Source organism: Primulina eburnea, chromosome 8 (genome assembly GCF_022965805.1).
Source record: "Primulina eburnea isolate SZY01 chromosome 8, ASM2296580v1, whole genome shotgun sequence".
NCBI lineage: Eukaryota > Viridiplantae > Streptophyta > Magnoliopsida > Lamiales > Gesneriaceae > Primulina > Primulina eburnea.
Genome location: NC_133108.1, coordinates 43335364 through 43360222, shown reverse-complemented (window position 1 = coordinate 43360222; position 24859 = coordinate 43335364). Strand labels below are relative to the sequence as shown.

The 24859-nt window shown below is 35.5% G+C and overlaps 3 protein-coding genes and 1 long non-coding RNA gene across 6 annotated transcripts; 2 read left to right on the top strand and 2 right to left on the bottom strand.

The window, feature by feature from the left end:
• The first annotated feature begins 1132 nt into the window (after positions 1 to 1132).
• Positions 1133 to 9549, top strand: LOC140840054 (la-related protein 1A-like). The gene is given in 16 exon segments (XM_073207138.1): positions 1133 to 1569; positions 2689 to 3226; positions 3392 to 3563; positions 4061 to 4151; positions 4435 to 4506; positions 4639 to 4771; positions 4872 to 5053; positions 5055 to 5179; positions 5581 to 5647; positions 6115 to 6210; positions 6307 to 6647; positions 6809 to 6952; positions 7117 to 7180; positions 7874 to 8019; positions 8175 to 8279; positions 9090 to 9549. Coding segments are annotated over 16 exon segments (2700 nt in total). The 5' UTR covers positions 1133 to 1299; the 3' UTR covers positions 9244 to 9549.
• A 998-nt stretch (positions 9550 to 10547) lies between these two features.
• On the top strand, positions 10548 to 13496 carry LOC140840053 (uncharacterized). Its single transcript, XR_012119843.1, has 2 exons — positions 10548 to 12251; positions 12290 to 13496. It is a non-coding gene; the product is annotated as an uncharacterized lncRNA (long non-coding RNA).
• LOC140840052 (UBP1-associated protein 2B-like) lies at positions 13455 to 17103 on the bottom strand. Of its 3 annotated transcripts, none has more exons than XM_073207136.1 (2): positions 15460 to 17103; positions 13455 to 13627 (listed from the first exon to the last, which is right to left on the bottom strand). In XM_073207136.1, the coding sequence occupies exon 1, from the start codon at positions 17101 to 17103 to the stop codon at positions 15460 to 15462; it is 1644 nt and encodes a 547-aa protein (XP_073063237.1). In that variant the 3' UTR covers positions 13455 to 13627. The 3 variants fall into 3 exon arrangements, with proteins under 3 accessions (XP_073063237.1, XP_073063235.1, XP_073063238.1); XM_073207134.1 differs by lacking the exon at positions 13455 to 13627 and adding an exon at positions 13937 to 14174; XM_073207137.1 differs by lacking the exon at positions 13455 to 13627 and adding an exon at positions 14188 to 14621.
• A 2029-nt stretch (positions 17104 to 19132) lies between these two features.
• LOC140840051 (elongation factor 1-beta 2-like) lies at positions 19133 to 22235 on the bottom strand. The gene is made up of 6 exons (XM_073207133.1): positions 22037 to 22235; positions 21832 to 21951; positions 21203 to 21281; positions 20003 to 20126; positions 19611 to 19724; positions 19133 to 19497 (listed from the first exon to the last, which is right to left on the bottom strand). Exons 1-6 carry the CDS (start codon positions 22192 to 22194, stop codon positions 19334 to 19336), a joined length of 759 nt encoding a protein of 252 aa, XP_073063234.1. The 5' UTR covers positions 22195 to 22235; the 3' UTR covers positions 19133 to 19333.
• Between the last annotated feature and the right edge of the window lie 2624 nt (positions 22236 to 24859).

Below are 24859 nucleotides of genomic sequence, written 5' to 3'. Positions count from 1 at the left end.
AATAGTCAACCTGTTTAATTTCCTTTTTGCAATTGATCGGAAGTATTGGAGATGTTGATGGTAAAATAAATCTCAAACATGTGAAGTGTAGGAGATGTTGATGTAAAAATATTTATATTTGACTTTTAATTTCGAAGCGAAAGCAAATAATTAAGGCAGAAGTCGATAGGCACGGTACAATTGGATCTGTCAAAGCATTTTGCGTCATATCCTATTCATGATTTGGGCTAAAATTTTGTCCAATGGTCCAAGAGGATAAATGTAATATTGGGCTTGAAATACAGCCCATTTTGATCATTGCATGCCACTGTTCTGGGAATGAGGGGAAACTCGGAACAAGGAACCACATCTCAAACCAATTAGTGGCAAAATCACTCTCGTAGCTTTCAAATAAATCAAAAAATAAAAAACCATGTCAATTGTTTCAACAAGGTCTAATTATTATAAACCTTGAAAAAGTGGTCAGTATGACATATTCAATGGATTATTGTGTTGTTCAACGATCATTTTATCGTGGTCATCGTTTTATGAATGATATAGCCAAATAAAAAAACGAAAAAAGACTAAACGCGATAACAACTAGATTGAACGGCTGGCTTCATAGGGCCGTAATCTTTAGATGTCCAGTTAAGGGTTTATCTTCCAACATGTCGATTATGGTTAATCGGTCCATGGATTATATGACGGTTTCAGGTTAGTTTGGGTTTAAACTAAACATTAAACATTAATCAAATATACGTGGTATTTTGATTACTTATAACTTAATTATTTGATATCAAAATTTTAAGGTTGGAACAATTTATAACTTCTTCGATATTATGATCTTAAGTTTGAAACAGTTCATCAATTAACATACTCATAATTAATATAAACTAGCGAAAGACACATATACAACGCGTGTATATAATAATGACTATTAAGCAAATGAATCATGATACGATCATTAATCGATCGCGTTGATTCATAAATTTTGTTATAATTTTATTATTTGAATAAAGTAATGTAATCATATTAAATATATGATTTGTAAAGATAATATATAAATTTTTGTAATTTGAAAGTTGATTATATATCGCATTGGAAAAAATAATTGATTATATACACATCTCAACTTTATATATAATATTTAATATATAAAATAAATACCCCAAAATAAATTTTCACAAGCAGTCAAACAGTCAACGCTCTGTCTGAAACCTTTTGCACAACCCTAGTCCTGCTTCACTCCCTTCCTCCCTCAAACCATTCCATTGCCGCTCTTTTCTCGCTTAATCCTCCACCTCTATTATATAAACCAGAATGGGCATAGGAGACAACGGGGGTGGTGCTGATCAGCCTGATTGTCAAAAAGATGCCGTCGTTGATGGGCCGCCGCCAAAGTCGCCATGGAAGAAATCCGCCTCCTCCTCTCCGGCGCTGGACGCTGATTCAGATACGTGGCCAGCTCTGTCTGACGCCAAGCAACGGCAGAAGATCAATGACATTGTGGATTCCAGCTCCAGCATTTCAACTCCGCCACAACAAACCGAGGCTGATGACTGTGCTGCTCCTCCGGCGGTTACCGCGCCGGTTGGTGAAGTTTTGTTTGTTGATTCTTCATACGAGCGTGTTTTATTCGTGAGAGCAGTTGGTTGTGTTTGGGTTTTTGCCCGTTGATGCATATTAAAACTAACTTGATACTGAAGGAAAATAAACTTTTTAAAATCGAGAAAATAGTATATCTTGAACGATGCTTAAGTTTTGTTGGGAAAACTGTAGAGGCTTTTGTTTTGAAAAAGAGAGTATCTTTTATTATGTTCTATGAAATTTGTTTAATCGTTTCTGTTGTTATTGAGTATTTATTTCATTGTGTGTACAGTCGTCCCCAGATGAGTTGAGGTGGAGAGCTCTTTTAAGGTGTATCATTATAATTAAGATAATTTAAAAAGCATGTTATCTGTGAAAAAAGAAATTTTCAAATATCAATGCACGTGGCCGAATATTCTTATAATCAGAAATTTTAGGTATTACCCTGATTTGAGCGCGTGTTCTGCTCCGTTTCGGTTATTATTGTTATCTCTGTGGAAATACATGTATGTGCATTCAATGTAGTCTGTTTCATCCATCATCAGCAAATTTTTAACAGGACAAACAGCCAGATTTCTGTCCTAGTCCTCATGTCAGAAGGACAAAATAAATAATTCGTTTTGAGCCTTAATTATTTGAGCGATGACTGCATGAAATTGTAACGAGTTGCGGCCGAACTAACCTGCAAAGTGACGTGATAAAGCGGTTGAATAGCCACTTGGAGCGTAAGGTTTAAGAAATCCATTATGTCAGATTTATTGTCGTATTTTACCGGTTTAGTATATTCAGTATTTACTGCTTGGTTCCTCGTGTCAATGGTACTGTATCTATTAATTGAGTAGACATGCCATGTAGACCTATGATTACAAACTTGCCGCGTGGGACAAAACATGGCCCATTTATCTGTTTCCCCGTTAGTTAGTTTTCCTTTATTTATATTTATCTCTTAGATGAAAATATTATCTTGTCGCATTTAGAAACGGTAGATGAGGCTATGAGCTCTTGCCTGGTCAATGGCTATTGGGTGCTGTTTTCTGTTTTTATCCACGCCAATATACCATAGCTGGTTCCAAATGCATGATTTATCTGTAGCTTACTTGGCAGTTAATCTGCTTTTTCCAGGCAAAGGTAGAGCAGCAGAAGACGAATGGGCGTGGTAGTTTCAAAAGTCCTCGTAGGCCCAGTGCTATGCATCAAAACAAAACAGGACCCAAGCAGGCCCCAAATGGTGTACCTCCATTTCCTGTACCTTTGCAATATTATGCAGCACCGGTTTCACCAGTTTATCATGCAATGGTACCCATACCACCGATTCTACCTACTGGATATGCTTATCCATTATCCCCTGGATCTTTTCCTAGACCTGATACACAGTTTGGAAAGTCTGGCAGTGATACCATAGCACAAGATTTTATTCCTCTTAAGGATGAGGGATTTCGGCCTTTCCCACATGCAGATTCCGGTGCCCATGATACCAATTCTGTTGAAAGTAGTCCTAGGGCAAAAGATCGAGGTCGCCAAGTGAATCCTTCCTGGAATAATCAGAGGCCATTTGCTTCTAACAGTGACTTTCATTTGCAACAAAATATGGGGCCAAGACCTTTTTTTAGGCCTTCGTTTTCTGGTCCCTCTGGCTTTGTAGATGGACCAAATTTCCCAGGTATTTGAGTAATTGTTTATGATGCTCTTTGAACAAATGAAAATAATTGTTATTCAGATGGAGGATTTCACTGGTTTCCATCAGCTACTTTTCCTTTTCTTTATTTTTATTTATATTTTTCAAGTATTTGCTTGTACATTCCTGAAAAGGCCATTGATAATATAGGTCCACCAGGAGTTATCTGTTATTTTCCTGCGGCTCCTCCAAGCTTTGTTAGAGTACCTTATCCACCATATTTAGTTCCATATTCTCCAAGCTTTGGTGTTCCCATGCCTCCTCCCTCGCCAACAATAGCCTTGAAAGCTAATATTGTGAGGCAAATTGAATATTATTTCAGGTGAAGTGTCTAACAAAGATCTATCTGGCATTATATTAATATTTTTGTTTAAAATACAGTTGAAGATGCATTCCCCCTCCCCCTCAAGGAAAATAAATCCCGGTCTCGGATTCTTGGATTTTATGATGGGGAAATGCAATATAAAATTCTATCCTGGAATTTAGTGTCAACTACAATATTATATTTCTGTGTCTTATTGCTGTGATGTTTATCCCTGTCTAATGAGCAGGAAAACTTTGGCATTCTGCTCGTGGAGTTTAGTCAACTTACATTAATATTTGCAGAATAATAACTACTCTTAATGATTATCTACGGTGATGGGTGCTACCTGTTACATTGAAACATGCTGATGTTTCTTTGGTATTTGTGATAAGTTTAGCAATTTCTTAAACCACTTCATTTGCAGTAAATAATAAAAGCAGCTACATTTTGAGTTTCTGTGGAACTTCTATTATGTAAGCTAACTAGCTAAGAATTTAGCTCTTTCACTTTCTCAGTGACCAGAATCTCCGGATGGATAATTATTTGATTTCCTTGATGGATGGCCAAGGTTGGGTTCAGATATCTGCCATTGCTGACTTTCCTAGGGTAATTCTTTACAGATTCATTGTGTCATCTAATTGGAGGACTTTAACAGTACATGGGTTTTTTTACTCCTTTTTCGTCTTTTCCTCTTGGGGACAATGCTTGCTAATAGATACAGTCTTACTAGATGATCCAAAAATAAGCTATTTTCTCTCTTTGGTGGGTGAAGGGTGGATAAAGATGGTGTTAGGATTTGACATGCCGTTGTCTCCTGTGCATGATTTGGTTAGTTAAACTTTTTTAATGGAAATTATGCAACTAAATTTTGTCACAAATTGTGTTTCAGGTTAAAAGAATGACTGCAGAGATACCATTTATTCTGGATGCATTACAGGCTTCAGAAACCATTGAAGTGCAGGTTGGATAATTTGCATCTTTTGAACACCCCTGAGTCAATCCCTGATTATGACATGGGGTTTTCTTTTACGCCTTTTTATTTCTTACCCAGATTACTTTTCCCTTGATACTCTTTGTTATTCAATCTGTACAGGGAGAAAAGATAAGGAGACGGGACGAGTGGTCAAAGTGGATTCCAGCTTCTGTTACCAGTAAAACTTCATCTTTTGTTTCAGATGCTATGAAGAATGATGATCTCGATGAAAATAAAAAGGAGAGCTCAGAAGGTACAAAATAAGTAATAATCTCCTTCACCAAACGGAAGCTCTATGGATCACACACCATTGATTGCATTTTCTAATGAAGAACCTGTTATTGACTGTACAGAGACAGACAGAGTTAATTCCCTTTCCAGTGAAGAAATTAAAAATATTAATTTAGGAAATAGTAGTGGGAATTTTGGTGTGGAGCTCAGTAACGACTCAAAGTTCCCAGCTATCTCACAAGTTGCTGATTCTGCAAAATCAATTATACTTGAAAATTGTGAAAAAAGAAAGACACCTGGTGCTTTCAAATCTGGATGTGCATAATCTTGATGGCTCTTCTAATGATTTTTATAGCACATTTACGTTCGATGAAGAACTGGAAGTGGAGAAGAAAATGGCACGGGCTTGTAATCATCCTACGGTCAAAAGGTATCCAATGCTCCATTACCTTTATCTTTAATTGTTAACATCGAGTTTGTTCTAGACATTCTTGTTAAGTTCTTGAAAAGGAATAAGAGCCTAAAAATAAGCTTGGACTCTTGTGCATGTGGCATTGAAAATTATAGTACGACCTAATGGTTTAGTTGCTTGTAATGTGTAAATTCTTATACCTCTATGTTCTGGTTGGACAAAAAACTTTTATATTATTTAATTACTTTAAATTTCATTGGGTTTCATATCACGAAGTTCAATCATGTGATATTTGCACTTCATAGTTCATTCCGAATAATATCTAGTATTACCCTTTTTACATGTCCGTTCCCTTTGAATTTTAACTACATAGAATTTGGCATAATTTTTACCTTTCATTCTGACCAAATGTTGTTCAGGAATGACGATGAGGACGATGAACTTGTCAATGATCAAGTTGTCGAAAGGCTTGTAATTGTCACTCAGGTGAAACTCTGAGCTATTTGCTTATTTGTTTTCAACTTCCTATGAGTATATATATTTGGGTTCTCAGAATGTTTCTGTGATGTTAATTATTGTTGTGTTGTAAGGGTTTATATGAAAATGTCTTTGTATGATTTATAAATAAGTATTTCAGTTTTAAGCACTATAAAAAGTCAAAAATGGCTTCAATCATAATCCTGGTCCAGAAGTATATTGTCATTTGTCAGATGTAAAAAATCAAATCTAATTGGAAATTTACTTTTACGATTGATTGATGGGATTTACACTTTTAAGTATGGAATTCAACTTGAAATAGTGTGCTTGAATGCTTGCTTCCTTCATGGTTTGGGGGTGGGGCAGGGTTCTATAGTGACATGGTTAGCTATCATTATCGACAAGAGTGCTTTCTGAGTAGTTGAACATAAGATATATGATTATAATATGCTGACTAACTAGGTTGTGTGATACAGAATATTCGGATTACCAAAGTGGCTGGCAAAGAATCGGAACCCATGTCCAGTGAGCTTGCATCTGCCATAAACGATGGCCTCTATTTTTATGAGCAGGTTAGTGGAAATGTTTTGGGGAATACTTTTGTTACATTTTGTGTCAAAAAATAAAGAGTTGGTTCTATATTTATATATTAAAATTACAATTTGCAGGAATTAAACTCTAAACGATCTCCTCTTAGGCATGATAAGCCTGATAATGAAAGCAGGGATGAGAACTTCAGATATTCTCCCAAAGGTGCTTCTGGATTGAATTCAAGGGTTCCTGATCATTCTATTGGGGGAAGAAACTGTGAAAGCCCTCGAGATTCTAATTTTCGAAGGAAGAAAGACAAAGGCAGCTCCAAGCAGCATTCTATTAATAATCAGCGACTTTTCCCTGGCAACTTTAAAGCTCATGGAAGTGGCAGAAACAGTCTCGACAAGATATCTGAAAGTCCACCTAGTGATTCTGTTGGTTTTTTCTTTGGTTCTACTCCTCCTGATAGTCATGGGTGAGCATACAATATTCATGCTCATTGGCATTATGGTTGCCTTTTTCTGTTTAATGAGATAAAAGATTTAATGTAACTTAAAAAGTGGGATGTTTTTTATAAAGGTTTTTGTTAAATTTACCATCTTCCGTAAAATTTAGTGCTCAATTTTAATTTTGCAGGCTAAGGCTTTCAAAATTGAGTGCTTCACCTCGCAAAAATCTTTCAGGCAGTAGCTCACCAGTTAGTTCTGTGCCAAAGTCTTTTCCACCATTTCAACATCCAAGTCATAAACTCCTGGAGGAAAATGGATTCAAGCAGCAGCTGTAAGTAAGATTTTTAAGAGGCTCTTAGGATGCTAATGAAATTCTGCACCTACTAGATATAGGAACCATTAGCCAGTGTGTATGTTTCACATTCACGTGCAGATTGTTTTAGATTTTTTTCTGCTAAGAGTTTGATTTCTTGACTGGGTTATTTATTTTCTCAGCTACAAGAAATATCACAAGCGTTGCCTTAATGATCGGAAGAAAATGGGCATCGGCTGTAGTGAGGTAATTTTAGTTATTTCAGGAAAAGCTCATCCCAATGATTTTTGGAGATGATTATTTCAAGGTTTTTTTGAAATGGTCTAATATAGACTAGTATGGTGGATCCTTATAGAAAATATTGCACGCTTTCTTCATGTCTGACATGTGTCCGTTCACATTCATCCACTTTACTACTGCTTAGTTGATTTATAAGTTGCAGTCGATTGATACTTTATTAGCAGGTTACAAATTCGGATCTGCTACAACATATGGGTATAATTATGGCCTGGAAACAATATTTAGTGATTTACTGATGACTTTTCACAACTCCTATAAAAATCTATTATAATATTATATTTTAATAAAATACATACTATATTTTTAAATGTCTTATATGTTGAATTATATATCCATGCGCATTAATGACTAAACACGTGCTTACTAACATCTATAGTATAGAAATATAAACCAAACACGTCAAATTCTCTAATACATTTGCTAAAATCACCGAAGACAAACCAAGCATATCCTAGATCTTGCTCTCTAAAGTTACCTCTACACCTTTGTTTATCTAGCTGGCTTTCATCTGTCCTATATTTGGTAGATAATTGCAGCAGATAAAACATGCTATTCTGCTGTGGAGTGTGGACGCAGACATAGTATCCATTGAGTGCCTGGTGTGATATAGATATAACACATGCTGCTCTGTGCTTGCAGGAGATGAATACATTGTACAGGTTTTGGTCTTATTTCTTAAGGGACATGTTTAACCCTTCTATGTATAATGAGTTCCGAAAGGTGGCTTTAGAGGATGCTGCTGCTGGTTATTATTATGGAATTGAGTGCCTTTTCAGGTTTTATAGGTAGGTTTCCTGCATTTCTTAGTTCACCGTCAAAATTAATTGGCTGTTTGTTTAAGTTCATTGTACTCTCCTTGTTTACTTGGCTAGATTCCATTCAAGTATCAATATGTTCCGTTATTCTCCATTCTATGATGTTTTAACCTATTTTTTTTCAGTTATGGTTTGGAGAAGGAATTCAGAGAGGACCTCTACGACAACTTCGAACAGCTGGCTCTTGGCTTCTATACAAAAGGGAATCTTTATGGCCTGGAAAAATATTGGTAACCAAAAAAGACCTTTAAATATTTCTTTTTCTACCTTCGCTTATAATGGTAAAATTACAATACCAGAGACTCCAGAAAGTGGTTTAAGAGCTTGTGTCAACAGAGTAAGTGAAAAGATTTGATTTTTCAGTCTTGTAAATTCTCGCTAAACCTTGTGTTTTTATTCTATTTACTGCTAACTGTTAATTCAAAATGACATGCGCTTCGTCATGGCTATATTGTGAATTCCTACTGACTTCTTCCCGATCGAGGGTTATATCGCATCACATCCTGTTCTCCGTTCTAGACTAAGATAATGTTAGAAACATGCATTTCCCGAAGTTCTAATTCATACGAGAAGACTGAATGTTATTTTTTATTTTTAAACATTTCTTATCGTGTGTAAGTCACAGAGGTGGAATTAATATCGAAGCATATTCCTGCATGTTGGTCTGTTAGTGAGCAATAAAAACTCATGATAACAACTCAAGATTAACTTATGAAATATAGGGAATTGCATTTATGAGGTTCGAACTTGTGATCTACTGATTTGATATCATATTAGAAACTATTTTTACCCAAAGCTAATTCTAGTCCTTTAATATTCATAGTATACACCATTCTTGCCTTTGTAGTGTGCTTGTGGTGGATAATTGTCAAATATTCAAGAAAATATAATTTCTCGGGTGTAAAATTAATTTCATGATCCGAAAAGTGCTTTACATGATCATAGTATCTGCCATCAGAATCTACTCTCAGTATTATGTTCTTTACATAACACCTTGAGCGTTTCTGCTGTTATTACAATCCTTTTACTTGGGTTTGCAGGGCATTTCATCATTATCGGGAGGCCAGTGGCCACATGGAATCAATAAAGAAACATCCAGAATTGGACAGACTGCTCAGAGAGGAATACCGTAGTTTGGATGACTTCACCCGTGCCAGAGGTCAAAGTGGTTCCGTAGAAGAGGTCAACCAGTGAGCAGATTCCTGAACAGTATAGTCAAGTGACAACCATAAATTTTGGGAAGATAGTTCTAACAGTTTATAATAAAGGGAAAGCAAATTCACAGCTTGGAACCGAGGATGTTTTCTGTACATAGTATGTTACAGTGTACAAGTTGCTGGATGATGCTACTATGTTTGATAGGGCGTCGTGTGTTTCATTTTGAAGTCGTGTAACGGCTTGGTGAGACTTTTCTTTTGCCGACCCAGTCTGTAACTTGTACATAGGGATAGAATGGAGGTTTTTCAAAAGATAGACAATAAAGTTATCAAATTTGTGCAACATGGATTAGTCCTACATTTGAGCCGAGTACCAGAGCTATTGGTAATCAACAGCTTAGTCCTACATTTGAGCCGAGTACCAGAGCTCCAACAGACGTCCATTTCGAGTCATCGAAATGTCAAAGCTCGAACACAAATTTGGTCGACATCTGGGTATCTTTTATATAGGTTCGACTATTTGTCTGGTTATATATATTTTTTAAAATTGTCTAAAATATTTTAAATTATTTATTATTTTTACCTTAATTCTTTGGTAAATTAAATATTTGATAGTTAGTTTTACAAAAGAATAACATTTCCATTATTATACATTAAAAGATTATTATTGTGTGCTTATTGACGCCACCGAAATGTTTTTTTAGTATGGATGTTGAATTCAGAGAATCTACGAGTTGAAACTGTTCGACACAGTCGTATAAATCTGTTTTGTACAAAAATTTGATTTAGTAGAAGATTATATCCTATCTTTTAAATCTCGTTGGCTAATTTGTCATAATTTATAACATGGTGATTTATTACTTCTATTGGAGTTCTACGGGAATTGACTCGTTACGTAACAAATTTTAAAAAAAAGACTACTGTTCGTTGTTTTTGATGTAATCGGCTGTTCTCAGAATTCGTACGGATTGTCTAGCGTTTTTCGAGTTGAGTTAATCCACCTTTAGCCATTATCCCAAATGTATATCAAACAATCAATATTTTATTAATATGTATTTTTGCGAACCCAGTGTGAATTTTTTTAAATAAATTAATTGGAAGTAGTATTAGGGTCATACTTAATTACTTAAGCTAGCATCTTTTTGACCTTCTTTTTGATATCCTGGTCCACCTATTTGTTAATTTATTTAGTAATGAGATTTATTATTGTTGTTAAATCTTTTATATATACAAACGGATTTTATTTACATATAAATTTATCAAGTAAGAGATGATTAAATTTGGTGTTTAAAACCTAGAAATTTTTTATAATACCACCAACCCACGCTATTGTAAATTTTGTTGAAAAACATAACAAAATAAAATTTTAATAGTTTGAACCACCAAAATTAAACAAAAGTTTTATTAATCGATACTAAAGAAATTAACTTTTATCAAGATACTAATTTACTGCATAATTACACTTTTAGTACTAAATAAATTTTCTTTGTTGGGACTTTATTATTGTATATTATGAAAAGGCCCCACACAGATCTTCAAATATTCAAAATCCACCTACCCCGATATTTTGGCCATCATGACCTCCTCCGCTCCATTCGCCACCTCGTAAATTAATCCGTCAAACATTACAAACAACACTTGGATCAGAAAGAACCTTCATATCTTACACGAGATCACACCACTCTCTGTGAAATCCATCCCTAGCCACTTCTCTCTCTGTCACCAACTCCCACTATGATGTACATCCACCTCCCTTCATGATGTTGAAAACCCATGGTCTGAAGATTTTGGTTGAGATAGCGTTTCTTGTTTTGTATTTTACGTATATATATATTTTTTAAAAAAAGTGTTTGCAGTCCACATGTTTTGAGCATTTATTTATATTGTACGCCATTTTAGTAAAACATAAAAGTTATAGCACTATCATTTATTAAAGAAAATTGTAGTGCTCTAATTTTGAACAAAGTCAAGTGCATTTTCCACTATATCAAGAAATTTATAACAAACATTTATACAAGAGTGGGTCTCATGTGAGACCGTCTCACGGATCATAATCTGTAAGACGGGTCAACCTTACCCATATTCAAAATAAAAAGTAATACTCTTAACATAAAAAGTAATACTTTTTCATGGGTGACCCAAATAAAAGATCCGTCTCACAAATACGACCCGTGAGACCGTCTCACACAAGTTTTTGTCTTTATACAATATAGATTTATAGTTCAAAATTATTAGACAAAAGATATTTTAAATAGAAAATTCATATAGTATAAATATGAAAATAAGGGAAGTTGCTCATGTAAAAAAACAAAATAGTATAAATAAAAGAAAAATAAAACATAGTGAAATGAATCGCATTAAAAAGAATCATTAACGATTATCAATATCTTCATATTTTACTAATAAACCCCCCTCAAAGATCATGATGCTTATGTTTGGATTGAATTATTTGATTTGAGTAAATAATTTAGGAACCAATTCAATGATTCCATGAACCAAGAAAACAAAAATCTAACAATAAATGGAAATGAAAGCTAAAGAAATTCAAATTCATATGCTTAAAAATCATCCGGACACATTGGATGCACTTTGACCAAGGACTTAAAATTCAAATTCACCAAATCCCCCAATCCAAAACGCACCCTACATTCTTTCAAACACTTGAATTGTAGATTTTAGATTGGACTGCTACCATTTCCAACTAGAACCACTGAGAGACGTACTCTTCTATCAACCTTTTTAAACTGAAAAACTGACTTAAGGAACAATGATTTTCATACACACGAGAGTTTCGGGGTCATTGAATAGCATTCAAACATAGGTAATTTTTGTGTTGTTTCATAGCCAAGGTAACACAAATGCAAAGGGGATTTGTGGATGAAGCATTTTTTCAGAAACCCAGGATTTATACTCATGGCAGAGCTAACATTTTAGTCTATGGATGGATTTTCAAATAATATTTTCATGTACATGTACCACATATAAAGCAGTTATCTTTGGAGAGGGTGGCAGTCGATGTTACCCTTGGGATAGTGGTACTAGCAGGTGGGTATATGTTACCCTTGGGATAGTGGTACTAGCAGGTGGGTATAACCAACTAAGGGAAAAAATCCTCTGCCAAGGACCTACCTCTAGCACTGCAAAATTAACCCAAAATTTCTCAAGTAACATGAACCCAGAATCTCAAATTCTGCTCAAACTAACGGGACTTAAACACACAGATAATCAAAGTGGTTAAGCATATGAGCACAATCCCAGTGAGCATTAAAAGACGATGATGATCTCTTGCTTAGATAAAAACCAAACAAAGGGAACATAAAGCTTTACAGAATACTATATCCTTCAAGGGACGTTGCTGAAAAAACAATGATCATGAGAGTGGTATCGATGCTGGCAAATATTACTCTATCTAATATTCAATTTATTTCATTTCATGTTTTAGGTAAGAAGTTTAATGGAGTCCCTTCAATCAACTTTAAGTCCATTCAACGAATGTGTTGCCAATTCATGTTATATGAAACAAGATGAAACAACAATTAGGACACAAGATTTGGAGGAAGCAAAAATGGCTAATTACCTGCCTAAGAGCAGGAGGCAGCAACATCTTTCCTTATGGCATTGACTTCTGGATCAGGTACCCTGCCTCTGGGAAAACCAACCCCCAAATACAAAGAAACCAATGGATTTCTGCTTAACTTTAATCAACAGGGACTAGGAAAAGTGGATGTTGGAAGAGAGATTAACCATGGAAATAAATTTCCCATGGAAAAAGATAATGACACTGCCAAAAATGGCAGAACTCCATGAACAAAGACGAACGGAGGACTTTTAAATACGAAAAAAAATTAAAATTTTAAATTTGCGGAGAAGCAGGATCCTAGCAAAAGTGAGAGATTTGAACATAACACTTTTATGTGCCAGGAATCTTTGCTGCTAAAAAACATGTCTCAGTCCATGTTCTTGGTTGAGTCCAGCCACTAAATTTGATCTCATTCACAAATCGTCTCCACCATAGCTGTTGAAATGAAAACAATGTGTCCCCGGTTCCTATTGTTCAGGATGTTCATAAAGAATATTCTAATTTTCAAATTGGTAGTTTCTGTTTGGATGTACCGTAAATTTAAAGCAATGATGTGACACTCAAACGACTTAAAAAAAAGACTTGTTGTTGTTAAAACAAAAAGATTCAAAAACTCACTTTTTTCAAGTTAAATTGGTGCCATTTAAAAAACCTTCATGTCTGGTAAATGGGAGTTAATCATTGCCTTTTAGGAAAAAATGTAAATAATTCAAATTTTAACATACACAAAGTAATTTGCATTTTACGTAAAAATGTAAATAATTCCAATTATAACACATATTAAAGACAGCGCAAAGAAGTCAAAGCAGCAGTGATACACTACGAGCTTTCCTGCATTGAACTGTAATAGCATCAAAATGTCAAGTTTGTTAGTTAGTTAAGAGTAAAACTACTCAGGATATCCATTTACGAGTCACTACGAAAAAAATAACTAAATTGATGCTCGGCTTCGCTACCTTGAATAGGTTTAAACAATATCAAACAGTAAGGAACGGATGTAGATCATGAAAACAGGTTACATTTCATCATCAATTAAAGCTTAAATATTTTTGCATGATGAAATTGACGAAAGCAACAGGTGAATGCAAATGCCAGATGTGTATTAAGATACCTAATTGACACAAATGAAAATATCGCAGACACAACGGGATCATAACCGGTGGACCTCAATCCTTTTAAAAAGTTGTTATTATAAGCAAGATGAGTCACTGTTTTAGAAAATGTTTGACGGACAAAGTAAATAAATAGAAAAGTACATATTTTAGATTCTAGTCTTTAGGCAAATGGTAATTTTTTGCAATAAGGAAAGACGTCATTTGCATGAGTGCCTGAACTTCAGAAGAATCACCAGAGTCCAAAACTAAAAGTTTGGTGCAATTTTGAAGAATCTGCACAATGAATACATTAAACATAAAAAGAGTCTCCTGAAAAACAAAAGTTAAATTCATTCACAGGAAATGAATAATGTGAAGCAGCATCCCAAGCATTAACATATTTAACAAGAAAAACTGAGAAGCACCTGGATTTTTAAACAAGTAAAAAGCTTTTGCCAGAGAAAACATATTAAACATATAAGACCATGAAAACAAAAAATACATCACTAAGTAAACAGGATAAATCTATGCCAAGATTTAAGAATTATAAGCACAGAGATTGACACAACATGAAAAAATTTAAAAAACACCACGGAAAAGGGAAAAAACTCATATCAGTTACATGATATCAAAGAAATAGGACATAGCTGCGTACAATCGACAAGCACAGCAGAAATATCATGGCAGCATCATTTCCGCAAATTGCATTGATGCATGGTAGCTTCTAATGAAGAATGTAATCTGGGGGTGAGGTTGGAGGTTAATCCATCAACTGCAATCTATTTATTCTATCAAACTGATCATGATAGTTAATGCCAGTGACTCTGATTCAAGTACAATTGTTGGAATGGTTGTTCATGAAATCTCAAACATAAGTATATTTTCAGTAATCACTACCAAGTTCACACCATATAATTTTCAGACCTAATGCAACATCAATTCCTTTGGACTTCAATTTAATTTGTAACATATGATTCAAATTTCTAAAAAAGCAGCAATACAGGCAAACTTCAAGTTATATTTAGTAGTCAGAGTTTTCATATTCATATTCCTTCTTTTAACAGCATGACCTAAACTAATCACTGGTAGATTTTGTACTACTCATGCCATTACTTAAAAGTTCCTGGTTCTTTTCCATTCTATCATCTGAGAAGTCAAAATCCTTCCAATTGATGAAAATCTTCATTTGATACATGGACCTTATTAAAAATAATTAATTTTAATCAAAGTAAGCAAAATTGTCCACTAATATAAGTGATAAACAAATATAGCTGTATCTTGGCATGCCCCTCTTCCCAGGTATCGTGGAATCCTTTGATTTTGGTACGGTTTCCCCTCCCTGGTTCCCGGGAACAATTACAAAGGCAGTAAAAATTCTAGTATTGCTTCATTAGTAGGAAAATTCAATTCTATAATGCTCTAAATCTTCCTATTATCTTCCAGGAATAACCCTTTAGCAACAAGCACGAGGTAACAGCAAGTCTAAACATCACGTTATACAAATCAACACACTTCAAGCATCTCATGTAAGAGTATCTGTTAAAAAAATTAAATTAGGGAAATTGCCAACAAAACTTACCTAGTGACCATGACCCATGTAGGGAGCACCACCCTGATGTGGCCTAACGCCACCCTGACCCATCTGCTGCTGGGTAACATAACCTCCTTGCATCCCAGGCTGTCCTACATAGCTACTAGCACCAGCCTGACCTGCGTAAGCTGCGTTATTCATCATCGGTGGACCTCCCTGCTGATTCACACCTGTTCCAATCCCTCCAAGCAAATTACCAATCCCTAAGCTAGCCCCCTGAGTTGCCAACAAAGCAGCTACAGCCTGTCCAATCGCGGCAGGGGGAACTGCATGGCCAAACCCCACTGCAGGCGCAGTTGTCCCTCCACTGGGCGCCATTAAGTGTCCACCTGCGTGCCTCATGCCTCCCCGGCCCCCTCCAAACTTGCCCCTCTTTGCAGCATGATGGTAATGCCCCAACTGCCCCTGGTGACGATTGTGATGGTGATGCTGAGGCCGTATCTGCTGCTGTAGTGGTTGAGTATGCTGAAAGTTTAGAGAAGCCTTCGAAATTTTAGGCCCATCTACTGCTTTCTGGCAATGCAGAATTTGACCTTCAAACTTCTTGTGCGGCTCTTCCAATGCCCTCTTGGCACCCTCTAGAGTTTTGAAAACAAACAAACAGAACCCTCTTGGCTTTCCAGTTTCTTTATCCAACCCCAAAGGCCCTTCTTCAATCTCCCCAAATTTGGAAAAGAACTCCACGAGTTTCGGAACATCGAGCTCAGCTGATACATTGCTCACATAAATTTTCCGCTGAGTGTACTCAGACGGAGGTGGTACCGCGACAGTGGCCACCACAGTCGGGGGAGGAGCCTGAACTGGACCTGCAGAGGCCAATTGGCATGAAGTTATTCGACCCTCAATCATCTTCTGTGGCTTCAACAAAGCACGACGGGCCCCATCACGGTTCTTATAGAGGACAAAAGCATAACCCTTGGCTTTCCCAGAATTCTTGTCCATGACAACCTTACAATCCTCGATTTCTCCGAACTTACCGAACACAGAAGTAATCAGCTCAGTATTCGAATTCCATCCGAGGCCGTGCACAAATATTTTGCGGTGTGAAGGGTCAGCGTTCGCCAATTTGTTCACATCCTCCATGATGTCAGGGTGTTTGTCCACAGCATCCTTGATCAAACGAGCCAGCTGGTCCTTGGAAAAAGGGTCAAGAAGCTTCTCCAATGGCTCTTCCTCCAACTCTCCTTCATTTTCCTCCTCCTGCCCTTCAGTTTCACCTCCATTCGTCAAGGCATCATCCACAAGTAACTTCCCCGTATTTTCACTCTCTAGCTCATTATTCTCAAACACAGCGTCGTCTTCTTTCTCCTCCTCTCCTTCTCCTTCTCCTTCTTCTCCTTCTCCCCCTTCTCCTTCTCCATCTCCCTCTCCCTCATCTAATTCCTCTTCCTCTTGCTCCTCTTCTACTGCTTCATCACCGACTTCTCCTTCCCCGATACCTGGATCTTCCTCTACGATTTGTTGGGCCTCCTCCGTAACGAATTGTTCCTGCTCTGCTTCCTCGAGTCGTACCGGCTCAGGCTCATGCTCCGGATCCGGCTCCGGCTCCGGCTCAGGCTCCGGCTCCGGCTCAGGCTCAGGCTCAGGCTCTTGAGGAGCTTCGACGGCTCGGGCTTTTCGCTTCCTGGCCATAGTGATGTGCTGAGAAGAAATTTGGGGGTAGGGTTTTCTTTAAACGCCCGAAGATCCAAGGCACGCGATAATAATAATAATAATAATAATGATGATTCTAAACAAGCAGATGAAATCATGACATACTGTGCATTTTCTAGAATAAAATTAGTCTGAAAATATAAAATTATTGAATTTATATCTGTAAATATGATATTTTGTACAAACAAAGAGACTATATTAAGTTTGCTTTAATCAAATTCTTAGAATAGTAGGGATTTCTAATTTATATAAACAATTAAATTATGGTGCTATATTAAGACGCACGTTTTATATTTACAAATATATTATTAGTAGTTCCTACATCTATCATAATTCATGTTTGGTATGAAAAAAAAAAAGGTTAATAAGCATATAAAAATCTTTGAAAAATAATTAAATTATATTTTTAAATAAATCTTTTTTTGTTCCGTGATATGAATTAACTATTTAAATATTTCGAATAAGGGGAGACAACACACTTAAAAAATATCATGGATCAAGTCCTTGTCAAATAATATGCATATTTTTAGGGTAAAAACTTGTGTGAGACGATCTTACGAGTCGTATTTGTTAGACGGATCTCTTATTTGGGTTATCCATGAAAAATTATTACTTTTTATGCTAAGTGTATTACTTTTTATTGTGAATATGGTTAGAGTTGACCCGTCTCACAGATTATGATCCGTGAGACGATCTCACATGAGACCCTACTCTTTTTTTAGTTGCTCTTGTATGTCCATAAAGTTCACTTGACATTTTACCGCTTCTTCTGAATGTTGATTGTTGCCTACTTCTGCTTGATGTCTCTTATTCTCTTTTTCCAATAGTGTCAATTTTAACACTATTAGTCCTTTAGCAAGCATCTAACTTCACAATCTTTATGTATTCTTCCTCAAGGAATATGGACTATCTATTAATAGACGTGCTATGAGATGATTCGTTTAAAAAAAGATCTTGAAAATAAAATAAATCAGAAGCAACGAGTTTAATACAATTTGTTATTATTGAAAGTAATAGGAATTCATCGAGAAAAGAATTTGTAGATCGTTTATAAAACTTAATCGATCAAAGTTATTATTAAGAAACAGTTGATGAAATGTTATTTATCAGTGAGACTGTGTTTCAGGAATGGAACCATTTTGCTCGTCTTCCTGGCGTTCAACGTTTTGCTGGGTTGGGAGGTTGGAAGAATGGCAAAGTGTGGCATCAAAAGGGAGGGGCACGTCAAAGAGATTATTTCATTTCTTATTCTCTTGTTCCCATGGAAGGGCCGAAATAATCCCAAGCATAAGAATATCAAGTGCTGTGCTTCTCGAATAATTTGTGCTATTACATCTCATGTATATTCGTGGGGGTTGCTCAAGTTTTACTAGCGGAGAGATTATTTGTTTACTGCCATAGCTTCACTTTTAGTGCAAGGAGTTATTCGCCTCCTTTTGGGTCCTCTAAACTCAACATGGATGACTGCTCTCCGAGGAATCCAAGGTGGTTATCTATAGGTATTAGGTGGGATTGTTAATCATTTTTTCCTTCAGAAAGAGACAATTTGAATACAAAAACTCCACAAGGAGCAATCTCATTTTTTTCCCGTTGTCGCACCAACTCACTACAAAAATGAGACAATATATTATTAATAAATCATACCCTTAAATACTCGTTTGGTTCGCTTGATTTTGCATCAATAATCCAACTTTACCACCTTATATCAACTCAAATTTAATCAATCAACCTAAACATATTATCATTATCATTTCACTTTCAATTCAAACATTTTAATAATCGCCCAACTTTTATCACATCAAATGACATCTAATAATCACACAACTTTTAACACATCAAATCACATTCATCCAATTAAACGGCACTCACCATGATCCCAATTTGGTTACCATCAACTCAAAGTGCAACGTGGGCTTGCTCATTATTTGTCATGAAGAAAAACATCTTAAGAAAATATTATTAAAGTTTATTTAACAAAAATCACAAACCTTTTGTGTAGAGGGATCGATAATTTGAAGTATTGTATCATGCTAATCTCATAAATCATCACATCAAGTTGGATAATTTAATAGTTTGCAAGTATTCATTCCTCTTCTGTCCATGAACTAATCAAAGCACATCTTCCTCAAAATAGCAGAAAAATATGAAACTCAAAGACAAGAAAAAGTGCTAACCACAACAACAAAATTACAGCAAAAGAAGGCTCTAATCAGATTTTGTTGAATGCCACGATATCACAGCTTTGGATGTGCTCGTTGCGAGGCTCGACTGTGAGATACTCCTCAATGAGATTATCAACCGAGACGAGATCATCGACTATGGTAAGCATGATCTGCAGTTTCTTGATTCCATATCCAACAGCTACCAATTTTGCTGCACAAGGGGAGAAAAGTAAAGCTTCAGACAGAAACTACTAACTTGGTTGTCAGCGGGTAAAAAAAAAGAAACAAAAAATGGCTGGAAATAAAAAATTGAAGAAGTCATACATGCTCCCCACAAGAGGCCAGGCATTTCAATGCTCCGAACGGCCTCTTCTAGCTTCTTCATGTCTGTCTCATCATCCCAAGGTTTCACGTCCATGAGAACAGAGGATTTTCCACCTGGATATCCACATTCAATCAGCAAATCTTGAGAACACTAACGAAAGGAGAAATAACACCAACGAAAGGAGAAATAATTTATCCAGTAATTCAATGTCGTAAACTCCTGTACAAAAAGTTGACAAAAAAAACTGATAGGCATCATGTGAACAAGAAATGCAACATTTCCTGTTATCTAAGAACCAATTGCAAAACAATAAACCCAGCACAAAATGACCCTAGAACAATGATTTTTTATGCTATGCTCATAGCCTCATATTGCATTATTCTAAACTCACTCTCTTTCTTTTTAGCGGATTTCTTTGCAGCTGCCTCTCTCTCTTCAGCAGCCTTCTTTTCCTCCTCTGTCTCATCACCAAAGAGATCCAGATCATCATCGTCGTCATCACCTCCTGCAGCCTCCTGGAAAAAAATTTATATGAAGGCAGAAAAGTGAAACAAGATCCATTAAACTAAAAAAATTGAAAATAGATGTGTCATAAGTGTGGAACAGCCAATGCATATCCCAATGGCACCCCCCTCCCACCATCATCATGCAACACACGTACAGACGTGTAAAGCAAATTCAAAACCCCCTCCAACCCTTTGAAAAAGGCACAAAATCACCTATTGAAAAACCTCCTCGGATCAAAGGTCTCGTGAAAAATTGAGATCACCAGGAGTCTAAGTAATAATTAATAAAGCAATGTTTTTACAAAAAAAAAAAGTGTAGGCAGCTTGACATATCCCAAAGGCACCCCTCCCACCATCATGCAACACATGTACAGACATGTAAAGCAAATTCAAAAACCCGTCAAACCATAGAAAAAAGCACAAAATCACCTGCTGAAAACCTCCTCAAATCAAAGGTCACGTGAAAAAATTGAGATCACTGGGAGTCCAAGTAATAAAGTAAGGTTTTTAACCCAAAAAAAGTGCAGGCAGCTTGTGTCTGAAATTTCAAAGAAACAAGCTGATACAAAACTTACTTATGATAAACTTGCAACCAATGCATAGTAATCTAGGTTCAGAGCTCACTAAAGCGCATAGGGGGCCATGGTGAGTGAGGCACAAGCGTAAGGTTTGCCTTATAGAAGTAGGTTGCACTTGGCATAAACTTTTAGAAATCACATATAAAAAGTGAATATTTAATAAAATATTACATTAACCAAAAATATATTTGAAAGCGCCTCAGGCGAAAGGCGCCACCAAGCCAGGACGGACCCTGCACCTGGGGTCATCCCTCGCGCAGCGATTCACTAAGTCGAGCTCAGGCACTTGCCTGGACTAGCCTTTGAACTTCACTAAGCGCGCCTGAATGAATTTTTTTTAATTACTTGTTTAAAACAAATAGCCCAAATCCAAACCCAAAACCTAGCACCCAACGACCCAAAGCGCCCTTGACAACTATGTCACTAACTGAATTTTGCTAAAAACAGAAACTATGGTTCTGTATCGTATATATAATTCTATACATAAACAAGTTAAAAAGCAGCTACCTTGGCTTCCACGGCAGGAGCAGCCTCTGTAGGGGATCGTTGGCCGGAGAGGCTCACTCCGACAGCCTTCCCAGGAAAGCTACACGATTATTCATGCCACAAGCACAAAGAGCAATTCAACTCAATAGTAGATATGATTAATACCGAGTCATAAACTGCATAAGAAGTCAATCTCAAGGTACTTCAGTGAATAAAAATTCTTGGCGAAAACCAATATGGAGATTAAATATATTCTGACATTTCAACAAGCTTAAATATCGAAGTAAACAACTTCCCAACCTTTCCAGGCTTCTTCGAACAATTCTGCACAATCTTTTACGGATTAACAATAGCATACCGATAATATAGTCATAAGACCAGGAAACTGTCGACCAAGCAAAGCTAATCCATACAACTATTCCCGTGTATCAGATAGGAAAATTGAATCGTAGAAAACTTCTTGAACGAGTATTAAAATATAATACTTTCTCCAGAATAACAAAACCTTAAGCCGAATTGGGCAGTCAGCTTTTGTTTTTTCCTAAGATTAGTAGGACGTCTAATCTTCCAATGGTCCATTTTCAATTTATTGATGAATCATAGTGCTTGAAAAAAAATAACAAATCATAACAATTGAGGGGTTGAAGTACCTGGGGGCCAGCTTTGTCGATATTGTCTCGTACCACTGACTGGCATTGGGGTAAAGATCTCCACTGGGTTTCTCCGAAATTGCAGCGTAAACCTTAACATCATCTTTCGTAAACTTGTCGCTGATACCCACGGACAAAATTATACAGTTAAGCAAAAAATCTAAACGATTTCCAAATAAATTGAAAATAAAAGAGGAATATTAACCAGCAGATGTATGATTTTCCGGAGATGAACCTATCGAGGGCCTTGAGGCCGGCTTCCGTGCACAGATCTGAGAAAGTGACGGCCATTAATGATCGATTTAGAGAGAGAAGGGAAGCTCTTGAGACGGAAGAAGGGAGAGAGACAGAGAGAGAGGACATGAGTGAGGCCAGCCGCGGGTTTATATATTGGATTGATTAAAAGCCCTATATCGGTAATCGAGGATCGAGATAACTTGCGGCATGTTTTTTTTTTTTCTAAATATCACTCGGTTTGATTTCGATTTTATTTTTTAAAAAAATATAAACTGATTAAATCTATATTCATTTATATATTCAAAAATATATTTAATGGGTCTTGACTTTAATTTTTTATTTTGTAATAGGTTTTAAATATATAATACCTGATTTTATTAGCCCTAGCTTAACAAGAAAACAAATTTCTTCATTTCACTATTGAGATTGTTTCAACTGAAAAAACTTGTAATCATTATTGAGTATGTCTCTTGTGAGACGCGTTAATCATAACGATATTCACAATAAAAAATAATAATTTTTCATGGATGACCCAAAGAAGAGATCTGTCTCACAAAATAAGACTCGTGAGACCGTCTCACACAAGTTTTTGTCATCATCGTTTGAAAAAAAAAAATTGAATTCTTTGATATCTTATTTTATTAATCGGATCGATTTGTTCGGTGGTATACAAACAATCAATAGGTTTGATTGGCACTGAAAAAAAATTGGTTGGCTTGCTTTTGGCAATTTTGGTTTGGTTAGTTCGGTTATAACTGATTGCACACATATACTCAACCGTGAGACGAATTGATTCGATCTATGTAAAAAATACTATTTTTGCATAAAAAATTAACTTTTTCACGAGCTAGATCGGGTCGCAGAGTCGTATTCTAAAATCAACTATTGAAACAGTTTCATAAGATTTTTTTCCCTCCATCTTTATCATTATAAATTTTAGATTTTTTTAATTTTCATATTGTTGGCCTAAGTTGTGGGATTTGGATATCGTGTAAAAAGAACATAATGAATTAAAACATAAGTAGGTATCTTGTGAGACAGTCTCATATATATTTATTTATGAGACGCATCAACTTTTTTATATCTATAACAAAAAATAATTTGACATAAAAAATAATATTTTTTCATGAATAAACCAAATAGAATCTTTGTATCACAAAACTGAACGGTGAGATTTTCTTACATGAGTTTTTGTGTTAAGACATTTAGATAGTAAAATAATCTATAAATTAAATTATTGAACGGATGAGCTTAGAATTGAGGATAATGTTAAATACATTCAATATATTATATAGAGTGTGTCTCACGTGAGACCGTCTCACAGATCTTAATCTCTGAGACGGGTCAACCCTACTCATATTCACAATAAAAAGTCATAATCTTAGCATAAAAAATAATATTTTTTCATGGATAACCCAAATAAGAGATCTGTCTCACAAATACGACCCGTGAGACCGTCTCACACAAGTTTTTGCCTATTATATATCGATATTTATATCAATTAGATAGTGAGATTTACTACTACATATGAGACTTTGTATTGACAAAAACTTGTGTGAGACGGTCTCACATGTCTTATTTATGAGACATATCTCTTATTTAGGTCATCCATGAAAAAATATTATTTTTTATGCTAAAAGTATAACTTTTATTGTGAATATGAGTAGGGTTGACCCGTCTCACATATTAGGATCCGTGAGATGGTTTCACATAAGATTCACTCTTTTGTATTTGATATATGATAAGATTTTGACAAATTGAATTTTTGTATTGATTTTTTTATGATATAACAAATATTAATATGCATGTAACATCACTTAATATTGTGTGAGACTTAAATTGGAAACAATAAAATGATAAATACCTTATTATTAGCATGAAACGATGTCTATAAAAGACAAATTAAATTGTGTATACATAATTTATTTTTAAAAAAACTATTTTATTCTCTCCAGATTATAATATCTTTATACTTGGTACTCGAATTTTGGTTGATCTATATTATTAAGAAAGTAACAATTCTTACAAGTTCCTATTTTTTTTTTAAAACCATTTTCATGCTTCCAACATTGGAGTCCTTCACATTTTCATGAAAATTTATAAATAATAGAAATCAACTAAAAAAACCACCCCAAAGAACTAACTAAAAATTTAAGATATGATTATTCTGATTTTTTAAAGATAAATTTTACATAAATTATTGAAATATTTTATAATAAAAAATATATGTAAATTTATATGGTATAACACATATTATTCACATCCACCATGTGTGCTCCAACTATTAATGTAAGATAGTGTTAGTGGTTTTTTTTTTTGAATTATTGTCTCGCTTCTCTACGAGTCGAATATTTATGATAATATCGATTTCCAAAATATATGCTCAAGTTATGATCAACACACACAAGCTATGAATGCACACGCAGAAAATAAAAATTTAAAGTATTTACGTGATTCAACCATAATATGACCTACGTGATACGTCTATGGAAAAAAAGTCGTCCTTGCTTTATGGATCTTTCACAATATGCAGAGTTTACAAAACAAGATTTTGTGCGAACAAGAAATTTCAACCAAGGCTTTTTCTCCTCGATATTTCTATATCTCTCTCAACTCCCGTCTATCTCTTTCCCTCGATATTTCTATATCTCTCTCAACTCCCGTCTATCTCTGTTTCACTCTGTATGGGTGTGAATTCTCTGATGCCGAATTAATGAATGAATCTTCCTCTTTCTTTTCTCCTGATTCTCCCACGTGTTGCGCGAACCAGAACTACCCCTTTCAATTAGTT